The 24406-nt window shown below is 56.9% G+C and overlaps 2 protein-coding genes and 1 long non-coding RNA gene across 6 annotated transcripts in view; 2 read left to right on the top strand and 1 right to left on the bottom strand.

Moving 5' to 3' along the window:
- The window catches only part of LOC310745974 (uncharacterized protein), a 618230-nt gene that overhangs the window by 261319 nt on the left and 332505 nt on the right, over window positions 1–24406 (top strand). The window lies entirely within an intron of this gene.
- LOC310746292 overlaps window positions 1–24406 on the bottom strand; it is a 284046-nt gene that overhangs the window by 69873 nt on the left and 189767 nt on the right. The gene's annotated exons all lie outside the window — the stretch shown is intronic.
- The window catches only part of AGAP3 (ArfGAP with GTPase domain, ankyrin repeat and PH domain 3), a 100983-nt gene that overhangs the window by 58187 nt on the left and 18390 nt on the right, over window positions 1–24406 (top strand). For 2 of the 4 annotated variants that reach the window (XM_083579327.1, XM_083579326.1), the window contains exons 7-11: window positions 565–692; window positions 3836–3991; window positions 8158–8250; window positions 12858–12962; window positions 15426–15594. In XM_083579327.1, the coding sequence (XP_083435453.1) occupies window positions 565–692; window positions 3836–3991; window positions 8158–8250; window positions 12858–12962; window positions 15426–15594 (651 nt within the window). Of the gene's footprint in view, window positions 1–33; window positions 153–564; window positions 693–3835; window positions 3992–6699; window positions 7847–8157; window positions 8251–12857; window positions 12963–15425; window positions 15595–24406 lie in introns of those variants that run through there. The other 2 variants (XM_083579328.1, XM_083579329.1) reach the window with 2 other exon arrangements.

Below are 24406 nucleotides of genomic sequence, written 5' to 3'. Positions count from 1 at the left end.
GAGGGCTTCACTCAGGGAAGACAGGCAGTTAACTGCCCCTATGAGGAAGTCATGGTGGCAGAGGGGGAAGTGGGGGGCAGAGACTTGGGGTGAAGAGCGGGGGGAGGGAGCCCTGCCAGGCTGCCCTCTGGGCACGTGCCCCCAAAACATGGGTGAGCAAAGAGTCCCAAAGAGGTCAGCTGCCCCAGCAGGCAGAAGTGCAACTGGGAGAGCTTTGGGTGGGCTTGGGCCGAGGGCGGACGTTGGGCCCTGAGGCGAACCTGGCCTGCCAGCACCCACCTCGCCCGCCCCCAATCTCAGGGGGGGCAGCGGAGGAGGGTCGCAGTGGGAAGTTACGGTGGCAGGGAGTTCCAGAGACCCCGAAATAGAGCTGGGGCAACCCATTGCCACACACCCCCTGCAAATACCTGTTGTGGTTCAGCCTTCCCCCCACCCCAATTCTTGCCTTTCCCCAGCCCATCTGGGGGGGGGAGGAGGCACCCCAAGTGTGGCTGCTGTGCCAGAGATGGGGGCTGCTCCCGATGGTCGCCTGGGGCTTATCTCTCTCCCCCCCCGCTTTTCCAGTGGCCCAGAAGGTGGTGGCCCTGCGCAAGAAGCAGCAGCTCTCCATTGGGCCCTGCAAGTCGCTGCCCAACTCTCCCAGCCATTCGTCCGTCTCGGCCGCCTCCATCCCCTCGGTGCACATCAACCAGGTAGGGCGGGCCGGGGGGGCATCTTTGGGGAGGGCCCTGGGTCTTTCCTGGGAGCTTGGAGGGTCTTTCTGGCCGGCCCCGTCAGCGGGAAGAGGCTGTCCTGGGCTGAGCCCTGCAGGGAACCAGAGCTGTTGTTGTTCTTTAAAATTTATTTAATCATTTTTTCAATACAAACAACAACTGCAAAAGACACACACAACAATAGCACTAATAACACAATTTGACAATTCAGATTTGAATACACTGATATACCTATGACTACACCTTTTCAACAATGTTTTCCCACCTCTCTCCTCCCCCCACTATCCGCCTTATCGCTTATATATTCCTTCAAGTTTTCTTCATATTTATCCATTCTTAATTTGCGTCGACACGCAATTCGTTCATATGTAGCTAATCTATCCATATTATCAATCCATGTTCTCAATGGAATCTTTTTGTAGCTCTTCCAATTCATCCAAACAATTTTTTTTGCTTCTAATATAGCACGGTACATCCATATATATTTTTAACCCCATGTAATCTCCCACATTTCCGGAATATAATTTAGAATTCAATTCAATTCCCCTAAATAACAATTTCTTTTTATTACTCTTGCTGTAAACATCCTCACCAGGAAAGCAGAGTTCTTGTTGCTCAGAGGTGTAGCCTGACCGAGACAGACAGGCCTAGAAAGGGGCATGAGAACCCAAAAGGGCCTTGCAGGATCTGGTCCCGCCCTCACAGTGGCCTCCCCAATGCTCGATATGGGAAGCTTGGAAGCAACAGTGATTCTCCATCTTCCAGTATTCAGAGGTAGACTGCCCCTGGGCATGGAGGTTCTGCTATCACAATAGGTCTCCATAAGAAGAGCCCTTGCGGCTGGATCAGGCCAGTGGCCCATCTTGTTCAGCATCCTGTCCTTGCAGAGGGCACCCAGATGCCACCCCCCCCCCGGTAGCCTTCAGTGGAAAAGATGGAGAGAGGAAGTATTGCCCTGACTGGAGGGGAAGAGTTGGCTGGACCTCAGCTGGCGTGGCAGAAGGGGGGGCTGGTCCGGGGGGTGTCTCTGATGCCCTCTCTTTGCAAACTCAGGGGGTCAGGTGACGACCAGCACCACCCTAATGCCAACCAGCGCTTTCCGCATACTTGCGAGACTCCCTTGCCAGGCTGGTGGGTAGGAGAGCTGAAAATGATGCCAATGTATTTCACACCTGGCAGCCAATGCTCCACTTTGGTTTCAGATAGTATCTGGGTAGACGAGTCTTAAAAGCCCAGGACAGAAATGTTCACAGTCCACCAGCGGCTCTGGGGGCTCATTTGCCAGAAGTCATCTATTTAGCATTAACTCTGGCGGTTCCCGCCCCGCAAGAAGTGAGGATACAGGGAACCAGGCAGAGGGCCTTCTAGGTGGTGGCGCCCGCCCTGTGGAACGCCCTCCCAGCAGATGTCAAGGAAATAAGCAACTATCTGACTTTTAGAAGACATCTGAAGGCAGCCCTGGTTTGATGTTTTATTGTGTTTTTAATATTCTGTTAGGGACACAGGCGGCACTGTGGTCTAAACCACAGAGCCTAGGACTTGCAGATCAGAAGGTTGGCGGTTCGAATCCCCGCGACGGGGTGAGCTCCCGTTGCTTGGTCCCTGCTCCTGCCAACCTAGCAGTTCGAAAGCACGTCAAAGTGCAACTAGATAAATAGGTACCACTCCGGCGGGAAGGTAAATGGCGTTTCCGTGCGCTGCTCTGGTTTGCCAGAAGCGGCTTAGTCATGCTGGCCACATGACCCGGAAGCTGTACGCCAGCTCCCTCGGCCAATAAAGCGAGATGAGCGCCGCAACCCCAGAGTCGGCCACAACTGGACCTAATGGTCAGGGGTCCCTTTAACTTTACTAATATTCTGTTGGGAGCTGTCCAGAGTGGCTGAGGCAACCCAACCAGATGGGCATGGTATAAATAAATTATTATTATTATTATTATTAGTGTCCACTCGATTCTGACGAAACAAAGTTTCCTGGCGTATATTTTGCTCTAGGAGGTGTAGTTTGGTCAGAATTGAGTCGACGCTTCCAGAGTTAATGCTAAATACTTTACTTCTGGTCACTGAGCCACCAGAGCCGCTAGAGGGCCATGAAATATTGTGTCCTGAACTTTTTAGACTTGCCTATCCATCTGAAGGTAAACGGCGTTTCCGTGCGCTGCTCTGGTTCGCCAGAAGCGGCTTAGTCCTGCTGGCCACATGACCCGGAAGCTGCACGCCGGCTCCCTCGGCCAGTAAAGCGAGATGAGCGCCACAACCCCAGAGTCGGCCACGACTGGACCTAATGGTCAGGGGACCCTTTACCTTTTATCCATCTGAAACCCAAGGGGCAAATTGGTTGCCAGATGTGATTTTTTTCAGCTCTTACTAGTAGAGTTGGAAGGGACTCTTTAGGGTCATCCATCCTACATTGGCTCACAGTATGTTTTCTGAGCACAATTAAAAGTGTTGGTGCTGACCTTGAAAGCCCTAAACGGCCTTGGCCCAGTATACCTGAAGGAGCATCTCCACCCCCATCGTTCTGCCTGGACACTGAGGTCCAGCTCTGAGTGTCTTCTGCCGGTTCCCTCATTGCGAGAAGCTAAGCTACAGAGAACCAGGCAGAGGGCCTTCTCGGTAGTGGCGCCCGCCCTGTGGAACGCCCTCCCATCAGATGTCAAAGAGATAAACAACTACCTGACATTTAGAAAACATCTGAAGGCAGCCCTGTTCAGGGAAGTTCTTAAGGTGTGACATTTTAATGTATTTTTAATCTTTGTTGGAAGCTGCCCAGAGTAGCTGGGGAGACCCAGCCAGATGGGCAGGGTACAAATAATAAATTATTATTATTATTATTATTATTATTATTATTATTATTATTATTATTATCCAGTACAACCTCCTTCAATGCAGGAATCGCAAATAAAGCATCGCTGGCAGGTGGCTCCAAACCCTTGTTTAAAAACCTCCAAGGAAGGCGAGGCCTCCATTAGAAATCACTTAAGCACCATCTGCTGTTCTTGTTGATTCTGTAGCCGGGGGGTGGGAGGCAGCCCCTTTTTTGGGGGGGTAAGATAGGTGGCTTGGTGGTGTGGGAGGCCCCCCAGTGTCGGCCCCCTGGCCTCACGCGTCCCCCTTCCTCCCCAGGCTGCCAACGGGAGCGGGGCCTTCAGCGACTACTCGTCCTCTGTGCCCTCGACCCCCAGCATCAGCCAGCGAGAGCTGCGGATCGAGACCATTGCCGCCTCCAACACCCCCACCCCCATCCGCAAGCAGTCGAAGCGCCGGTCCAACATCTTCACAGTGAGTGCCTGAGTGTCCGGGGGGGGCGCATGGGAAGAGGGTGGGGGGGGCTCCTTTGGGTGGGCTGCCTGCGCAGAGCAGCCCATTCATTGCCTGCAGGGGGGGCAAAGTGGGGCGACACCAAGGCATAGCTGTCAACCTCCCCCTTTTTTTGCGGGAAATTCCCTTATTCCAGCGCCGTTTCCCGCTGCTTTCCGCTGCTATCCCGGATTGTTAGCTATCCCGTAGTCTGTCCCCAGGACAGGTGAGGCTGCTGATCCCTTATTTTCAAATCCGAAAGTTGACAGCTATGCACCAAGGTTGCCCCACAAGGAACCACGTGGTGGGTCTTGCCCTGTTCCAAACATTTGCAAATGGTTTGGACACAGGAGGGACGCACATCCACTTTGCAGATGATTAAAAATCGGGACAGATTGCAAACACTGCTGGGAATAGGATTGAGCTACAGGGTGACATTGTGGAGACATGAGGGGGGAGCAGAGATTTCATGAAGAGTCATTCTGGATTGTCCTCTCCCCTGAGTGACCATTTTTTTAAGCTTTCTTGGTTGTCCAGAAAATACTGAATTTGAAAAACTGGATCCCTCCCTTTGCCCCACGGCCTTTGGCTTCGGCCTCTCTGATTCCTATTATTATTATTATTATTATTATTATTATTATTATTATTATTATTTAGAATGGATATACCGCCCTATACCCAGGGGCCTCGGGCGGTTCACAGATTAAAATCAAGATATAAAATCACAAAATACCTAACAAAAATAAAAACAACAGCCCAATAGGCCTCCCGCCAAAAAACCCCCACATTTTTAAGAGGGCATAGGATGTAAATCGGACCAACCAAAGGCCTGGTTAAAAAGGAACGTATTTGCCTGGTGCCTAAAGGTGTTTAATGAATGCGCCAGGCGAACTTCCCTGGGGAGAGATTTTGAGGACCCTCGTTGCTTCCTCCTCAGTTTTAAGGGCCCAATTCCCTCCCCGCTTCTGTTCTTCTACAGAAGTCCAGATACCACCGGGGGGGGGGGGTCAGGTTTCCTGCAAATAGCTATAAAGACAAAAGAGCAAATTCATTTTGGAAAATCCTGGGAGGAAGGGTGTGGCTGCCACCTGCCCTTCAGGGAAGCGAAAGGGGCTGCCCCCCCCCGGGGGGGGGTCTTCCATCTTAAAGAATGGCCAGGGGACATGGTTGGCCAGTCCATACTTTTGAAAAATTGCATCCCTTCCAAAGAGAATCCTCAGGTGGGACCTCTCCCCATTTTTCAATCATCTGATTGCAAGACGGGCCCGGGCTGCCCCGTCTGGAAGTCTTGACCATTGTAGAGAATCTGTATCTTTGAACACGGGCAAAGGTTTCCTGATTTCCAATCGGAGAAAAACCACGAACACGCTTAACCCCAGAGCAGGCATCACCTGGCCTGAAAGCAGCTGCGCAGCCCCCCCCCCCAGGCCCACGAGGGCCACAGAGCAGTGCATGCCCCTCGGGAGGGAGGTGGGGGCACCTCCAGAGGCTGTGGGTCTTGCTGGGGCTCCTTGGCGTGGCTGTGAGGTCTTCTGCTGCAGCCGGGGGGGGGGGCGGGATGTAGAAGCTGGGGCTTGCCTGGCTGGCGCTCAGGCGGGGGCTGTGGGGCACAGCCTTTGCAAAGACAAACAGCCGCAGTTCTCTCTTGCAAGCCCACCCCCCCTCAGCCCACTTGACCAGACCCAGTCTCTGGGACTTCTTCCCTGGGCCACTTCCGCGCACAAACACAAACACACCCTGCCTTCCTGCGTCTCGGCTCTTCCTCTGCAAGGGGGCTGCTGCTGGCTGTGGGGGTCCGGCGGGGGCCCTGGCTGTCCTTGCTCCTGCTTGCTTTGCTGCCCCCACTGCACGCGGCCCCCTCCTGATGCTCCTGCTTGCTCCCGCTGGCTGCTGCCTTCCTCCCTGCTCCTCGCGGGCGGATCTTTGAGTGAGCGAGCGCTGCGCTGGCCTGCTCCCTCTCTCGCTCTCTCGCTCGCTTGCCCCCACCGCCACTCGGACGGAATGGCTTGCCGTGAGACCACCCCTCTTGCTTGGCGTCCCCCCCCCGAGCTCCCTGCGGATCTGCTCTCTTCACCATGCTTGCTCACGTCCATCCACAAACTGCTGCCCCGCAGCTGCTCTCACGTGGGGGTCCTTCCAGGGGGCGGCACTGGCGGGGGGCTCCGGACGGGGGCTCCTGAAGGGTCTGGCAGCCGGGGCTTCTTTGGCTGTTGGGGCACGGGGGGAGGGAGGGGACCCTGTTTCCTTGGTCTTCACCTGTGCACCCCTCATTCCCAGAAGCTCATTCCCATGGCTGCTGCTTCCCCCCTGCCTCCCTCTCCGAACTCCGGCTGCTTCTGCCCCTTCCTGGCTCCCTCTCCTGCTCTCTGCACCAGCCAAGGAGGACGGAGGGTGTCAGTGTGTCTCTGGCCAGCAGGTGGAGGCAGAATCCTGCTTCCCTTCCTTCCTCCTTTCTTCCTCCCTCCCTCCCTTCCTCCCTCCCTCCCTTGGCTCTTCCTTCTCTCTCATCTGCTCGGCCTGATTGCTGCTGCCGCCGCTGCTGCCGCCGCTGCCCCACCTCTGGGCTGGCCGGCCTGATTCTCTGTGTCCTTCCTGCCGTGCCCCAGACAGACAGACAGACAGACAGACGCGCACACACGTCCTTTTCTGAGTATAACATGCCAAACTCTTTATTCTTTCGATATTTGCAGATATGTGCCACTGTTTCCAACTTTTCATCAACCAAAAGGCCTTTTCAACTCCTTCCAAATTAGAAGATCCCGTTGGTTTCCCAGCAGGCACCTCAGTACCAATTCTCTCACTTTTCATTGCCTCTCCAGGGCCGGATCAGGGACAGGCACTGGGAGTGATCTCAGATTAGCGGCCTGCCCTACCTGCCGCCTGGGTCCCCCTCCTCCCGGAGACACGCAGGAGCCTTTAGCCCCTCCTCCTCCCCCCCTCTCTAAAGTCTCTCGGAGGGAGTCTGCTGCGCCTGCCCTCTAAGCCGGGACTTTGCTGGGCGAGCTGGACTGTCCGCGTGCCGAGAAGGGGCCCTCCGGGGACAGGAAGACCGACAGAGCCGCCAGGAAGTGCCAGGAGATGGAGGGGCCACGGGACGCTTTGCCGCCGGTCGCGCCCTGCTACTTGCTCTCCGGCTCCCTCCTTCCTCCTGCATGGACTGCTCCTCTCCTCCTCCTCCTCTTCTTCCTCTTCTTCCTCCTCCTCCTCCTCTTCTTCCTCCTTCTCTGCCACGGCCGCCGCCGCCTCCCCAGACGACTATGGCTCTTGGAGGCCCCCTCTTTTGAGCTCTCCGGAGTGCGGGGCAAGAGGGCTGCTGCCGCCGCCGCCAGCTCCTCCTTTCCGACCCCCTTCCGAGTGCGCAGGGGTTGGTGCGGCCGGCTGCGTTGATGGACAGACAACGCAAGGGCTTGTAAGATGGACGGACGCCGGCCGAGGGCCGAAGGCTGCCTCCTCCCGCCATTCTTGTGGTTCTGAATGTATCGCTTGCGTCCCCCGCCGTGACTCCCGCAAGGCTCTCCACTGTCTCTCCAGCACCTTCCATGGACCGCTTCTCAGCAGACTGTGGTTTCCAGCTTCATCTAGTGATCCGTTTATTTATTAAGCTGATGGTGGTGATGATGATGATGATGAACTGGAGTTATTGCTCTTCCTCTCCCCGCCCTCCTCCTTTCTCTCTCTCTCTCTCGCTCTCTCTCTTTCTCTCCCCAAGAATCATGTTCTAAATGTAAAGTAGCTGTTTATTGTCAAAGCTCTTTTGTAAGGGGCTGACGGTGGCCCAGTGACATCCGCGACTTTGTATGGTGCCCGTGTGTTCACCAAATAAACGGTTGGATTAGTCGGGCTGGTGCCTTCTTTTCCGGCGGTGCTTTTGCTGCTGCTGCTGCTCCCGCTGCTGCTGCTGCTGCTGCTGTTGCTGCTGATCCATCCATGCTCACGCCATCCCATGCTGCTCTCGTCTGTCACCCCATCCCGGGGACCAGGGGGCGGGTGGGCGGGCAGGCGGGGGCCGAGGCCACGGCAGCGCCTCCACTCCTCTGGCCTGGGGCTGGAGCAGAGAGCAGGCGGGGGCTCCCCTGAGTCTCCAGGGGGCAGCCTCCCTTGCCCTGCCCTCCCTGCCCATCTAACGCCCCCTGTCTCTTCTCTTCCAGTCTCGGAAAGGCACGGACATCGAGCGGGAGAAGAAGGCCCCGGAGTGTAAGGCGGACTCCATCGGCAGCGGGCGGGCCATTCCCATTAAGCAGGTTCGCGCTCTTCCCCCATCGCTGCTGCAGCCCTGGAGGGAGGGCAGAAGGGGCACCTGGGGCTCACCCACTCTTTTTCCTTCCCCGCGACTGAGGAGCATCTCTTTGTCAGGCCCATTGTGTTTCTCCATGCCAGTGTTGCAGTCACCAGCTCTGTGTTCGGCTACTCTGTGTGCCTACGTGTGTGCATTTGGGCGGCAGGGAGGAGGGGAGGCCTTTGCTGTGCTCTCCAAGGTGCCATCGGGGGGCTGCCAAGCACCATCTGCTGGCTGGCAACATCTGTGGGACTCCATGTTGCTTGCTTGGGCCCTCGTGCAATGGTCAGTGGGTGTGGGGGGCGGGCACCATTCAGCATGGATCTCTGAAGGCCGCTGGGGACCAGGCCTTGCCCGTCCTGCCAGGATGCAAAGGCTGGTTGCAGCTTCTTGTTGGCACTTGGCAGCCTTGCCTGGCATTGAGCCCTGGCCCTGAACGTAGATTCCAGGGGCCGGGGTGGCTGGCCTTGCTGAAGAAGGCCTGGATGAAAGGACGTCCTTCCCAGGAGCCGGTCAAGTGCTGGGCTGGCTCTCTGTGTCAGACCGCCTTCGAGAGGAGACCGAGCTCCGCAATCCCGTAAGGTGGTTTTGCTGCCATCTCCGCTACAGCAAAAGTCTCTGCAGGGAGATTTCCTCCAGACAGCGCCAGGTCTTCTGGAGGAAGCCCCTTGCCTCGCTGTCTGCCCCAGTTGGGGAAAGGACCTGGTAAGTTGAGATCTCTCTCCCCAGTGGGCAGCCCCTCACGTCAAAGAAGGTGGACAGGAGTCGTGGTTGCTGGTTGTGGAAGAGGAGCCTTCTGGGGCTTTGGTGCAAAACGTCTCCTGGAAGTCTCAGGGGCAGGACCAGGGCAGTGTCGTCTGCGCCCCCCCCCCCGCCAACCCCTTTCTCTGTCACTGACACACCGGGCAGATGGAGGAGGGGGAATCTGAAGGAGAAAAGGGGCAGGAAGGGAAAAGGTGCAGCCGAGGGTGTTGCAGTTCAGGCAGCCTTTGTGGGAAAGAGAAGCTGTTTCCCCAGGACTTTGTTGCCGGCCCTTGGCCCTTGGCTTTTCGGGGGCCCCACCCGCCAGCAGCCCACTCCCCACAAGGGTTTGGACCCCTTTCTCCTTTCCATGGCAAAACAGGAGGCCTCGGGGGACAGGGCATGATTTGTGCTGGCTCTGCTTGCCAGCCATGGGGCTTCCCACTCTCTTTCGGGGGTCATGTGTCGGGGGGCTGACTGAGCCCCCTCCTGGCCTGGGCGGGGCTGCAGGCCACACAGCCCTCCTGTGGCTTTCTGTCCGTGGTGGCTGGGCCGCCTTCTGTGCAGCATTCAGGTCGTTCTGACTGAGTTGTGTAGCACTTGGGCTGCCATTTTGGGGTGCTCTCTCCTCCTCTCCCCCAAATGCACGCCTGCAAGGCCACAAGGCTGGCAGGGCTCTCCTCACTCCTGGCCCCTCAACATGCCCCAACCCGGGGCTTCTGTGTGAACTCGGTCCAGGGCCCTTGCCAGAGGTCTTCTGTTGGGCTGCAGAGCCTTGCTGGGGTTCCCTAGCAAAGTCCCCCTCCCAGCTGGGAGCTTGGGGGCAGAAGCAGGCTCCCCACGGTGACTTGGGAGAAGGAGAGCCCAGAGGCCCGTCCTGTCCAACATCCTGCTCTTGCTGCGGCCGAACAGTTGCCTGTGGGAATCCCACAAGAGCACTGTTTACTCCCGTGGCCAAGGGTTCAGGCAGGGTCCTAGCCCCAGAGCTTCCCTGCAGACCCTCCCGGCCGGCTCCAGCCCCCTACCGCCTGAGAGTCAGGCCACAGGGCTCATCTAGTCTAGGGTTCCCTGCCCACAGGAGCCCCCAGGGGCAGCTGGGCAGGAGGGAAGAAGCCCTACCAGCCCAGCCCCCCCCCCAACCCAGCCCTCCATGCCTGGCTTGCACCGGTGGAGAGCTGGGCTCCTCAGTGGGGCTGAGCAAGAGGGGAGCAGCCCCCCACCACCTCCCTCCTTGTCCTGCCTGGGGTGCTCCCAGCCTCCCCAGCCCCTGGGGCAGTTGCTCCGGCCCCATCCCATCCTGCGCTCTCCCTTCCTGGGCTGCCTGGGCCGGGTGGCTTCTCCTTGGAGGGAGCCGGGATCATGCTGGGAGCTTAGATTACATTTAAATTGCCATTTGCATTTTCCAATCAATACGCGACTTTACAATTAAGTTTGGTGTTAAAATTCTTAGCGAAAAGTGAGTGGAAGGGAGATTTGTGGAGTAAACGAGTCCTGTGGGGGCCATTGCTGCTCCCTGCTTCATTACCCTGCATATTGCTGCTGTTGCTGCTGCTGCCGCCGCTGCCGCCTCCACTTCCAGCCTCAATCTAGCAGCCTGGCTTGGCGGGGGGGGGGGGGAGATGCGTGCATGTGGGGAGGAAGGCGGCCTGCCCCATCGTGGGAGACCCCTTTCCCCCAGTGGGGACACACTGGTTGGGGGAGAAGTGGCAGCCGGGCGGAGGGGGGTGGCTTGGCTGGAGGGGGTGGGCAGTGCCCTTTACTGGCATAAGGCATCTCCTGTGTTGGGGGGGTCCTGCCTGCCTGCCTCCTGGCCTGGTTCATTTTGTCCCCAAACCCGTTCTGCCTTGTGACCTTGGACACACTTGACTAGACTGGAGTCTGTTGCGCCGCAGAAACCAGGCCTTCCCCGCCACCCCCAGGAATGCTTGGGGCCCCTCACTCTCTCAGCTGGAGAAGGGGGCTCCCAACATGACTTCCCTTCATGCCCCCGCAGTGGTGGCGTCCTTTTTCTGCACTTGCCAGCAGAAGTGGGGGCTTTATTTTGCCCCTTTGGGGACCTGAGGGTGGGAGGTTCTCAGCTGAGCAGAAGAAGCTTGGCCTCCTCCTGGACCATCAGCAGCAGCAAGATGGTCCAACAGTTGCCTGAGAAGAAAGAGGAGCAGGGGGGAAAGGCCGTGTCCTCCTGAATGTGCTGGAAACCTCAAGAGAGAGGAGGGGGCTCTTGCCCTGGGGCTTCTCGTTGGGCACCCGGTTGGCCCCTGTGGGACTAGGTGGGCCTGATGGAGCAGGGCTGTTCTTGCGTCCTTCAAGGTGGGAGCCTTTGTGGGGAAGGAGGAGGGTCTGAGGGGGTCTGCCTGTTTGGGGGCATGGGAGGCAGATGGAGGGGCCTGTTTCTGGACCCCACCTCCCTTCAACAGCAGCAGCAGCCAAGGTGTGCCTCTGGCCTGCCTAGCCTTGGTCTATTGGCTGTCCACGTTTGCCTGGGGAAGGACTGGACTGTGGGAAGCCGAGAGGCTTCCTCGGTTATGGTCAGCCCAACCAGGGATGAGCGTCCACGGGGCCTCCTTGTGGGGACCCCGAGTTCAGCCCCCGCCAAGTGCCCGTGGTCTCCTTGCAGGCTCTGGCCAGCTCAGCCTTGACCTCTGGCCCCAACTACGGGCACAGCTGGGGGAAAGGCACCACCTGCAGAGACTGGGCAGGGCACCCCCTAAACTGGCTGGTGTGCTGTGCCCCCATCTCTGGCCCTTGGGCAATGGCCCTGCCTGTCGGGCTGCTGGGCCAGGGGGGCTGATTTGCCCCACCTGCAGCGGAGTTGGGGCCTGAGAAGATTGCGGAAGAAGGCTCAGGCCTGGCCTCCACGGAGAGGCAGCCCCTTGGGCTTCCAGGAATGTCAGTTTTGCTTTGGAACACATTGCATTCTCCTTTTCCTATGCCTGAAATGGATTGCTTCAAATTGGATTCCTGTAACAGGAACCATTTTTTTTCTTTTTACCGCCAATGTTAGGGCCCCATGTTGATTGCATAGTGGAGAGACTGAGGCAGGGCAAGCTTGGCTTCTGGGCATCCCTGGACTTTTCCATGGAAGGGGCTGCGTTCTCGGGGGGGGGGCGTTGCGTCCAGGTGCCGTGTGCACAAGGCACAGTCTCTGCGGGAGAGGGGAACCCCTTTTGTGCATAGGGTGCGCTGCTGGTGGGGCTGGGCAGAGGGGCTGTGGCCTGGCTGCCCCAGCTCAGTTGTGGGGACCATCTTTGCTGCTCTCTCACTGCCCCTCCGTCTTCCTCGGCTCTTGGCTGCACTCTGGAGATCACAGGCAGGAAGCAACTCCAAGACGATGGTGCCAGGTCCTGGCGTGAGATGCAATTTAGCTCTTGGGGTACGGTTGGGGAGGGCAGGAGATTTCTGCCCACCTGTCTTGGCTTCTTGAGGCTGGGCTGTTTTCACAGAAGCAGCGGGGGAGCCTGGTCTGGCCAAATCCTGCAGAGGCAGCACTGGGCGCTCCCTCACCATGCAGGAAAACACAGCCTGGGTGGGGCAGGGGGCATTCGGGCAAGAGGCCTCCGGCCTTTGTACTGACCAGGTGCTTAGGCAAGAGGCCTTGTTCCCCTTCAAGGATCTGCCCGTGCCTGAGGGCCCCTTTGCTGTCCCAAGAGGCCGAGCATCCCAGGTCCCTAGGTGGGGAGGGGCAGAGGGGCCCAGGCAGCCTGGGCTCAGGGGCAGGGAGGGGGAGAGAGCTTCTGAGGGAAGTGGGAACCCCTGACTGGGGCCCCTGTGGCCAGAGGGGGGTGCTGAGCAGAATCCCTCTAACACCTCCCCGCTCTGTGCCCCCCCCAGGGCGTCCTCCTGAAGCGCAGCAGCAAATCCCTCAACAAGGAGTGGAAGAAGAAGTACGTGACCTTGTGCGACAACGGAGTCCTGACCTACCACCCCAGTCTGCACGTGAGTCCCCTCCGCCAGGGAGAGCCGCGGGGTCCCAGGCTGGCCTGGCCTGTGATTAAGGGGCTGGGGGGGCTGCTGCGTGGCTGCTCAGCTCTTTGTCACCAGTGCCAAGAGGAGAGGGGGGGGACATGTGTGTGGCAGCCGCCCCATCCGTCTCTGTCACTTCCCCGCTGGGGCGCTAATGGCTTCTTCCCCGTCTTCTTCCTGCGCTCTCTCTCTTGAGCACAGTTTGCTGCTGAGATGAAGAACCACCGCGGACACAGAGGGGGAACCTGTGGCGCCTCGTCCCAAGGCGTGGCTCCCTTGGACGGGGAGCGGGGAGGCAGGTGGCACTTTCTGGGCTGCCCCAGGTCGGGCGGCCTGTGCCCGTTGGCCACCCTGGCCCTGGCCCTGGCTCCTGAGGGCCCTGGGCAACCACAGCTTGGGCCCCGAAGAGCGTGACCTCCTCCCGTCCCTTCCCATTTCCCCACCCGGCAGTCATTCAGGGGACTCTGGTCTTCCTCAGCTGGGGGGGCCAGTGACAAGCCCTCCATTGTGTGGCCACAGAACGTCCAGGATGCACGAGAGCATGGACCACACGTGGCCTGCCTGGAATTTGGCTTTCTGACCTCCCTGCCAGGTTCTAGATCTCAAAGCTGCAGAGCAAAGTTTGTCCTTGTGCAGGGAGCGCTCTTGGAAGATGGAGACGCCCAGTTCCCTCTTCCTCCATAACTCCCACCAGGCTCCCTTCTCTAGTCAGCTGACCAGAATACTCCGGATTCCGCAGCAGACAAAGAGATCTAGCCCCCCACTCCATAAATCAAATGCTCAAGGGCATAAAATCTGGAGAGCAGGAAAACCGTTCTGCCAAACACGGCTCTCAAGCACAGAGGGAAAGTGGCAGGTGCAGAGCAAGCGTCAAAGACTTTCTGGGGACAGGTTGTTTCACAACTTCTCTGGGTGGGGGTGGGGGGGCTGTGGCCGTTGCAGCCAAGGGGGCACCGGCCCCCTTCCCACTTCTTCTGGGGGTGCCCTGGTCCCTCCTGGGCTCATCAGGCAGCCTCCGTCCGCCCAGGGGTCACCCTTGGCTCTCTCTGCCTCGGCTGGGCTCCCCTCGAGCACCGGAGCATCTCTCCACGCACAGCCTCTGCCTCTCTGCCCTTCCTTCCCTCCCTCCCTCCCTCTCCCCCCCCCCCCCGCACGAAGGAGGCGCCTCCCATTCTGCAGCCATTGAAGCCATTCACACAATCACCTTCTGTTAATTCTATCTGCAACATCAATTAAATTGTTTGTAGAAGCTAATTGAATGTGGCTTAATCACACATCTTAATAGCTTTCCACGCTTTGAACTCGTTGTTAATTCCAGTAATAAAATGAAATGAGAGAACTGGCTGGGTAATTAGCGAGGAGGCTTGGGAAGGAATTGCTGTTTTATGGCAGGCAATAAATGCGGTGCGTTGGTGACCGCGGTGCTGCTCTCCGGCAGGCAGGCAGGCAGGCAGCCCAGCGAGCGCCAGGACGCAGTTCTGCTGAGGCAGGGGAAATCCTCGGGCTCCTGGGGGTCCCTGCGCTGGGCGGGCGCCGCTGGAGGCAGAGGCCGTGGGGCGGAGCAGGGAGGCCTTGGGGCACAGCTGCAGGTGGAGGCCTGTGTCTTGAGGCCTCCTCTCTCTCCTGAGCTGCGCCTCAAGATCATTCCTCCTCCTCCTCCTCCTCCTCCTCCTCCTCCTCCTCCTCCTCCTCGCCGGAGTCTCAAGGTGCTGTTGCCGCAGGTGCTGCTGACTCTGCCTAAGCGGCTTGGTGACCTCCTTGGGAACTGGAGCAGACCCTTGCTGCCTCCCTCTTGGAGGCGAAGTTCCTGCCCCCCTGCACTCCTTGCCCTGCGCTGGGGACGGGCTGCAGGGACGGAGAGTGCACATGGGGACACAGCGCTCCCTCTGTCAGCACTGCTTCTTTGGTCTGACCTTAGAAGATGCTTGGAAATTGGGGGAGGGGGGGTGGAAAAGCAAGAGCAAACCAGAGACTCATGGGAGGGAAGAGGGAGCTCCATCAGCAAGTGCTGTGGGGGCCAGAGTTTCTGTGGTTGGGTCCCAGCCCGTTCCTGGTTCCTGTGGCCAAGGGGTGTCTCTCTCCCATTTCTGTGTTCACGGAAAGCCACTTCTTCCAAAGCACACATTGCTCCCAAGGGTATTCACAGACACCCCCTCGGTTAAACCACCCCTTTCACCTGAGTAGGAAGGGGGCTGTCGCAGGAGCAGCTGCCATTGGGTACAGAATTCTTCCCAGGGCCTTGCTGGTCTTGGTCCTGGGCTTTGCCCGGTTATTGAGACACAAACATTGCTTCCACTGCGCTCTCTTGTGGTTGTGGTGGGGAGAGAAAGGCCCCTTCAAGGTCGGGGGGGGAGGCAACCTGAGTATGGGGGGGGGAGAGATGCCAGACCGATGGTGCGAGAGACGACTGAGCCCCACTTCCTCTGCCCCCCCCAGGACTACATGCAGAACATCCACGGGAAGGAGATTGACCTGCTGAGGACGACGGTGAAGGTGCCAGGCAAGAGGCTTCCGCGGGCCACGACCACCGCTGCCCCCAGCGCCAGCCCCAAAACCAACGGGCTGGCCAAGGAGAGGAGCAGCATCCAGTTCCCCGGAGGCTCCAGTAAGAGCAGGGCACGTTGGCTATGGGGCAAGGCTACGGATGGGCAGGGGGAGCGTGGCCTGGGCAGTCAGGAAATGCTGTGGGGCTGGCATATGGGAGCCAAAAGCACAAAGACCCGGGGGGGGGAGGTGCTGGTGCAGTCAGAGGCCCACAGGAGAGGCTGCCTGCCCTTGCCATGCCCTTTGCCCAAACCTGGCAAGGAGCCTTGCGGCTTCCTGCCAGTGCCCAGACCTCCCTTCCCTTGATCTGCAGCCTCTCTTGGGTGCCCCTTGCCTGCCCCTGCTGTGTGCCTGCAGGAGGACGGGCCACAGGGCTACAGGCCAGCCCCTGTCTCTCTCCCCACCCCCACCCCCGCTGCCTGCTCCCCACCCCCTGGCAAGAGGATGGCCGCCGCTGCCCAACTTTGGAGCGCTTGACTTCGCAGCTCAAATGTTCCTCTAATGGAATGTAGATGGAGTGATGGAGGGAAGGGAGAAGATGAGCAAAGTGCCGGCTCTATTAACGGTTTTCAGTGTCTAATTAAATGCAAATAACTAGCATTAAAGCCCCATTACGGCTGAGCATCCAAGCCCTCCAAAGTTGGGAAGTTTGCAAAGTGGGGGCTTTGTTTCTCGGGCGAACGCAGCCGTTGCCTGCAGGTGGGTGGTGGGTGGACAGAGTGTGCCGGCAAGGAGCGGTTTTCCCCGGCTCGGGGCGCCTGCCCAGCTCTGCCCGCCTCCCCTGCCAGCCCTGCTGAACCTCTCCCTTCAGTCTGGCGAGTTGGCGGCTGGGGAGAAATCTTTTGGAAGAGGAAATCTGGTGTTCTGACCGAGGGGCAAGGCCAGGGTCTTGTTGGGTGGCGATGGAAATGGAGTCCCCTCTGGCCCTTCCGAAGGCCCACTGGCCGCTGGTGGCGGAATCTTTTCAGAGATCCCACAAAAGCTGCAGCCACAACAAATCTCCTTGTTGTTTCTGCTCCAATGCGCATGTTTGGCATTCATGGCTCCAGCTCCCTCCAGCTGGCTTTCTGGGGGGGCCTCTCAACGCTGCAGCAGGGAGCCAGGTCCCGGCCAGCCTCACATGCCCTGCCAAGGATGGGTTGGGGCTGGGCCCCCAGGCAGCCTCTGCCATGCCCTGCCCTTGCCTGGCGCTGCTGCTGCTGCTGCTGCTGCTGAACATTGGAGTGCCCGGTGCTGTGCAGAGTCAGTGCCACAATGTTCCCACCCCGGCATGCAGATGGGCGCTTGGTGCACAGGAAGAGGAGACCTCGGTGTATCTGGAAGGGAGTCGATGGGAGGGTGGGAGGGTGTATTTCCCCCTGAAGGTCTTAGGGGAACGGGTCGGGGTGCCTGCCCAGGCTCCACAAGGGGTCTGCCCCTCACCTTGCCTGGTGCGCGCCTGGAATTCTGCGCTGGGTTCAAGAGGAAGGAGAGGTTTGGGCCTTGTGGAGGGGGGCAGAGTGCATCCGGACTGTGGGGCTTGCTCTGCCCTTCCACCCGTGGCGTCATTGGTGCGCATGGGGCTGGCTCGTTGGCTTGATTGTTCCCCTCTTAAGCGCGCATGGCTGGCATGTGCTCTGCCCTTCGCCCCGGCCAGGCACGTGCCCTGCCCCCCCGTCCCCCCGCCCGCACCGCAGGGGCAGAGAGCGCGATTGGCTCCCCCAAGCCCGGTTGCTTTGCCTGCTGTGATCATGTCACGTCGGGCTCTGTCGATGTTAACATCTCATTATCTTTGTTACTGTAATTACATTATCCGCTGCTTTATGCAGAATTATTCTCCAAGGACTAATTGATGGATCCATGTTTAATTCATTAATCATTAGCATCAAATTCGACAATTACAGTGCACACTGATTGTGGAATTTCAAATGTAATGAGGGAAGAATTAACAAAGAAAAGGGAAACCTGTTTGGCTGCTGCTCTGCTGCTCACTACGGGGGTGATGACATTGAGGCGGGGGGCGCTGGGCAACGGAGGGAGGCAGGCAGAGCGAAGACCCCTCCCTCGCCTCTGGAAGCAGGGGTCTCTGGACTCCCCTGCCCTGGGAATGGGGGCAGCCTTCTTCAAGGGGTCTCTTCCCTGCCAAGGCTGAGCGGCCTCAGGTGCGAGGCATGACTGCAAAACAGTTCCTCTCCTGGCAGAAATGTCTATGTGGCTCCCCACTGGATCTTGGCCGGCCCCTGTTCTCTGTCCAGGCAGCCCTGGTCTTCCCTGCACATCCCCTTTGCTGCCTACTTAAATGCCCCATTAGCTGTGCCCTTCCTACCCCCCCCCCCCCGTAAAGTATTTTTTTTCTTGTGTTGAAATCTATCAGAAATGCAAATAAATAATAATAACAGCAACAATAATGAAATTTTAGTCTAAAAGGCCATAGATGGTTTAATTAGCCAAAGGCCTTTACTGTTTTAAAAGCATGCAATGATATAGTGTATGACTCCTTAGCAAACCCAGCTGTGCATCATACATAAATGGAAGGTGTTATTTGGGGGCGGGGGGTTAGAAGCAGCCTGCAGACCTTATAATCTTGTAGAAAGTTGCATTTTAAGTTAGAAGGCTCGGAGAATGAAACCACTCCGTCATGTAATCGGTGATGAGCAGCAGTGCCTCCAGCTCTTCCGCTGAACTGCATGCCATCTTCCCCATCCTGGCGCCTTCCAGACTACAACTCCCATCAGCCCAAGGGCTACATGACACTGAGACTGATGGGAGTTGCCCTTAACTCAGGTGTGTCTCTTTTACACCTGCCCCACACAGCCCAAGCAAGAGGCACACCTTTGGCATGGACTCATTTCTCTTCGCTGAATCCATGCCTGGAAGATCCATGGATCTCTTGATGTTTTGTAAAACTGATTGATCATTTTTATTTGATTTTGCAAATATAATTTTATAACAGTCCAATTACAGTGGTACCTCTGGATGCGAACGGGATCCGTTCCGGAGCCCCGTTCGCATCCAGAAGCGAACGCATCCATGCATCCGCACATGCGCGGGTCGCAATTTGCCGCTTCTGTGCATGCGCGTGATGGCATTTTGAGCATCTGTGCATGCGCAAGCGGCGAAACCCGGAAGTAACATGCTCTGTTACTTCCGGGTTGCCACGGAGTGCAACCCGAAAATATTCATCCCGAAGCTACTTCAACCCGAGGTATGACTGTACACATCCATATATAGAGATTACTCTGAATCTCCAGACTTCTCTCCATCCCCTTCATGGGTCCTATTATTTACATTTAAAACTGCATATTATTCTGTAATCAATCCATCCATATTATAGTGTTTGTTACCTTACAAGTGAGATTAAAATCCTGCTGATGTTTTCATCCGCTTGCAGTAATCTCCTAAATAGATTATAATTCCCCCCCATTCTTTTTAAAAGTTTTTGTCCTCTTGGGTTCCTGAGCTTTCCAGTCAACTTTGCCATTTCGGCATAGTCCATCTGCTTGTTTTTCCATTCCTCTCATTCTTCTGTCCGCCTCTGCGTGTGTTTTGTAAAATTGAAAAACAGCCCAGAGAGGTGGGCTAGCAAAGGCCATGAGGCAGCAGTTCTGACTTGGAAGGTTGCAACTGCGGCTGGGGTGGGGGGGGGCTGCTCATCCTTTCCCACTTGCCATTCCCCTTCCCTTGTCTAAATTCCCCATGCCCTTGCGCCTGGCGCTGGGAACAGGCACCTGTTTTCTGCCTGGGCCCTGATTGCTATGGTGGGGGGGGGGGCGGGTTCGGTCACGAAAAGAAACTTAGGAGAGAAAATGTGTCTCTTCCCTCAGCTCCCCCCCCCCTTTTTAAAGTTTTATTTTTGCTTTAAGAATTCAGGTGGTGATCTGAGCGTGGAGCTGGCACACCTTGGCTGGGCCCTTGGCTTTGTTCCCAGGGGTCCTGCCAAGCTTCCCCCATCCTCCAGTGGGCGGAGGGGGCCTGAGTTTGGGAGGTGCCAGCAGCGGGGGGGGGGGGTCTGCTTGGCAGATCTGCCTGGCTTGCACCAGCTGCTCATTCTTGGGGGGCCTGCACCTTTATATTTTGATTTGTGTCATAAAAATTTGTACACTGCTTGATTACTAAAAACCAAAACCTCAAAGCAGTTTACAAAGGATAAAGGAAGGAAATCAAGATGAAAATACAGCTGTACTTTAAAGCATGCAAAAGTTAAAATACTAAAACAGATTAAAACCCTTTGCATGTGTTCCTTCCAGCGCCTCCCTCAGAGTGCTGCTTTTTCGGTCATCCAGAGCAATCTGGCGGCGGCAGAGCTCTCCTCACAAAACGCCACTCCCTGGCAGTATTACTGTTCCGCTCTTTATTCTGAAAGGGTCTCCATTTTTATTTGTTCCATTTTTTTTATTTCGTAAAATGTCACACCGCCTGGTTGTGGTTTGCAAAAGCATAAAATGAGAGTGCCAGGATAACATTTCAATAGTTTTAAGACACACACAAAATTAAAATACTAAAACCAGTTCAGATTCACAGCAATGTTTTAAGCGTCTGGGGAGGCTGGTTTAAGCAAGAATATTTTTAGCAGGCTCTGTGAAAGGTCCAGTGAAGGCGCCTGCTGGATGTCAAGAGGCAGGGAGTTCCACAGGGTAGCTCTGGAATCGTTGAGTTCTTGCCAATGTGGAAAGGGTATTATGGGGTGCCTGGGATAGTGCCAGTTCCACTGATGGAGGGGGCACAGGTCAAGTAAATAAAGAGAGGGTGGGGAGGGGTCCAGGTTCCCCCCTCCTGCCCCCAGGGGCCTTTTCCGCTTGACTCTCAACAGGCTTTGCCAGCTGCAGAAGTGGGTCTTTGCCACCACTGTTCACCTGTTGGGGCTTTAGACAAGTGCGCTTGAGGCTTTTTGTGTTTTTAACTGTTTATTTTATATGTGAATCAACTTGAGACTGTGGTTTAGGAGGCAATGAATGAACCGTCGTCAATGCTAACGCTGCTCCTGCCTTAGGAGGGAGGATTCTGGTCAGTGGCGGAGGCCAGGGAGCTCAGGCTTTGCCATGCTCAGTTCTCAGAGCACTTCCTGCTTAAAAGGTCTCTGGCAGCAACGCCAGGGGAATTTCAGGGGGTGTTGGCCGGACTGGGTTGGGTGGTCTCTCGAGGGGAGTGTCGGTAGAAGGCAGCTCCCTGCGCTCTCCTGCATCATGTTTGAGTTGAGGAGCAACTTGCACATTTGATGCAAAATGAGCATCATAGGATAAGAAAGAGCACAATGTTCTGTTAAGCATCTCCTGTCCCTCCGGATCATACACAGCTTGGAAACCCGGAAATGATCTCTTTCATCTTCCTCCTTCTGGAAGAAGGTCCAGGGTTATAAAGACCAGGACTAGCTGCCTGAGAAACAGCTTCTACCCAAATGCTATTCTGGTTTTAAATGCAGTATAAGGAGTATATTGTATTGTAGTATATTGTATTTTAAAATGGGGTTTCAGAGTTTTTAGGAGTTTTCGAATGTCTTATGTAGATTTTTCAATTTCATTGTTCCGTATGGGGCAGTGACAATAAAGATATCGTATCGAAAGCTAAGCCCCTGAGCCCCACAAGGCTGGCTTTTTTGGAGGAGGGGTTTCGTAGGTGTTTGCTTCCTTTACTGCATTTGCCCCTCACCTTTCGCCAAGGAGCTCGAGGTGAGCTGGTCCCCCAGCTGCCTCCTGCTCAGACAGAGCCAGCGCAGGTGTGCCCGTTTCTGCCAGAGAGAGCCCGTCTAAGGGGAGCAAGAGCCATCAGCTGCCTTGATGTGGTTCAGCAGTTATCGGGATCTGTCCTTGTGAGCAATCCTAGAATCAAGATTGTAGAGTTGGAAGGGACTGCCAAGGGTCATCGAGTCTGACCCCCTGCGATGCAGCAATCCTAGCCGAAGCATCCCTGACAGGTGGCCAACCAACTTGCGAAACCACCAAGCAAAGAGAGCCCACCACCTTCCAAGGTTGTCCATCCCACCAGCAAACAGCTCTCACCCTCAGAAAGTTTTCTCTGAGGTTTAGTCAGAATCTCTTCTCCTTTGAATCCGCTAGTTCAGGTCCTCCCCTCTGAAGCAGCAGAAGACAATTGGCACAGCCTCTTCCTGCCTTCAGGGAGGCGGGTGGCACTGTGGTCTAAACCACAGAGCCTAGGACTTGCCGATCAGAAGGTCGGTGGTTCGAATCCCCGCGACGGGGTGAGCTCCCGTTGTTCTGTCCCTGCTCCTGCCAACCTAAGTTCAAAAGCACATCAAAGTGCAAGTAGATAAATAGGTACTCCTCCGGTGGGAAGGTAAACGGCATTTCTGTGCGCTGCTCTGGTTCGCCAGAAGCAGCTTTGTCCTGCTGGCCACATGACCCGGAAGCTGCACGCTGGCTCCCTCGGCCGGTAAAGTGAGATGAGCGCCGCAACCCCAGAGTCGGTCACGACTGGACCTAATGGTCAGGGGTCCCTTCACCTGGAGGATAAAGAGGAGGGTGGGGGTCATTTGTCCCAGGGCCTCTCCCTCGGCAAGGCCCTCCCTGTCGTCTGCCAGCTGAGCCTGGCTTCTAGCTGCTCCCTTCCCAGCGCCCAGATCTGTGCTGATGGGCCTGACACTCAGGGGCTGCTCCAGTGACTCCTCGCCTGCCTGCCATGCCATTTCCAGCTGCACAGCTCTGTGAAATAGCTTTCCAAGGTGTCTTTCTGCTCAAACTCCCTCCCTCTCTCCCTCCTGACTCCCCAGAGCCTTGCAAGAGAAGCCCCCCCCCCCTCCGCTCTTGGCCCTCAGCCGCCTCCCGGGAGACTGCAGAGAACGATGGCAAAGGACCCTCTGGTGCCTTGGGCAGGGGCTGGAGCCTGCCAGTTTCCTAGCGGGCAAACTGGGTGGCTCCAAGTTTCCAGAGGCCGCTGTGGGGCCTTTTCTGTCTGTCAACCGTCAGGCCTCCTGGCGTGACAGGCAGGGAGGGAGGGAGCCTGGCAGGGGTTCCACGTAATGCTTTGCTGTTGGCCCCTGTTTTGCCACGGCACATGGGGCTGGCCGTTCCTGCCCTTGTGGGCTGCTGCTCCCAAACGCGCTGTCGGCAAAGCCCAGCCCGGAGGGGTGCAGGGAGTGAGCTGTCCTTCCAGGGAGCTTTTGCTGTGGAGCAGCCTCCACCTGCCCCCCCCCCAACACACACACACACACTCCAGGCCCACTCTTGGAGGGGAAGGCAGAGACTGATCAATGGAAATGGACTTGAACTGGCACAGCGAGTGGCTGGGTGGATGAAGGATGACAGCAAACTAATGTGTGTGTGGGGGGGGTGTTGTGTGACCCATTGTGCACTTTCTTCAGAATTCCTCATTTGAAACTCGAACAGGGGACTCAAGGGGAGGCTCTGCCCCTGCGAATCCTCTGAGCACCCGCCCCCTTGGACCTCCATCTGAGGACTGTGCTGGGCCCATTTTCTGCAGCGCTGCAGAATGAGCTTGCGGCTGTGTGGGCACCTGTGCCCCCTTCCCTTTCCCCCTGCTGCTGCTGCTGCCGCCGATGGGCAATTTCAGCCTCCAGCTTCCTTCTGCCCAAGCCCCCCTGCTCCACCTGCCTTGCCTGGCACATGCCAGCTCCCAAGGACCGGGAACCTTCAGAGGGAGAGCTGCCACCATGAACACAAGTTGCTGCCCGCCCCCCTCAGCACCAGGCAGTGACCACGTCTGGCTGATGAGCTGCTGGCAGCTTGGCTCCTGCCTCCCCACCACGAGCCCCTACTGAACCTGGATGTCTGTTAACAATGGCTTGTGGGGGGGGGCATCCCTGCCTGCAGGGCATTGGCCCTCCTTTTCTGTGCCCAGCACAGAACTTCAGCTAACCTAACTGATGTTCTGAGCCCCCCAGCCAGGTGTGTCGCAGGTATTGGCTGTCTGGCATCTCAGGCAAGTGACAAATTTGAGTCATTCTAGTCCAGAGCAGTCTGGGAGCTCTTCTTCTCAGCAGGGGTAGTTCACCCGAGTTCTTCTCAAATCCCACACCAGGGTCCTTTTTAAAAAAATAAAGGAGAGACAGGAATGACGCTTATCTCAGGTGGACTTCCAAATTAGGAAGCTGAATGTGGGAAGATTCAGGGCAGATAAAAGAAAGCTAAACAATGGAATTTGCTCCCCCAGAAAGTGTGGTGGGCTCCCGCTTGGGTGGCTGGAAAAGAGGGTTGGACAGGAGGGCTCTCGGTGGCTCATGGGCACAATGGCCGGACTCTGACATCCCCAGCTGGAGGTAGCTTCTGGCGGGGCAACCCAGTCAGATAGGCGGGGTATAATATATTATTATTATTATTATTATTACTACTACTACTACTATTATTATTATCCATTTCTTTTGTGAAAACCCAGCCTGGCTAGTCTCCCTGGCAGCTCCCTCTCCCTGCATAAAACTCGTGCACCTGTTGAGCCAGTGAAATAAGACCTGATTTGCACCTTGCGCTAGGATGGAAGTCAGGAGTGGGAGGCCGGGAGACGCCGGGTTGGCATTCCAGAGGGCCTGTGCCCACGATGCCATTGCTCTGCCCAGAGGCGGGAGGGTGGCTGGTGGGGGGAGTCAAGGTCTTGAGAAGGCTGCTCTCCTCCTCTTGCTCCTCCTGCTGCTAGAGGCAGGTCCAAGACATTTTGCCCCTGAGATGGACCCCAGAATGCTGTCCTTCTCCCCACCAGGGAAGAAGGGGCGAGAGAAGTTCTGCCTTAGGAACAAGGAGGGAAGGAAGATTAACGTTGGCATCTGCTGCCCTAGTGAATCTCCTTCCCTGGCAGCCCTGGCTGGGACCTTGTGGCTCCCCGTCGTCTCCAGCTTCTGGCTGGGGGGGTCTTGACCATGGCTGCTCCCGCCTGCCGCTGCTGCGGCCCCTCCCCTCCTGCCAGGCAAGGCAGCAAGAGAGATGGATGTG

This window comes from Podarcis filfolensis, assembly GCF_964270895.1.
Source record: "Podarcis filfolensis genome assembly, chromosome: 12".
Lineage (NCBI taxonomy): Eukaryota > Metazoa > Chordata > Lepidosauria > Squamata > Lacertidae > Podarcis > Podarcis filfolensis.
This window is presented reverse-complemented; position numbering and strand designations above follow the sequence as displayed.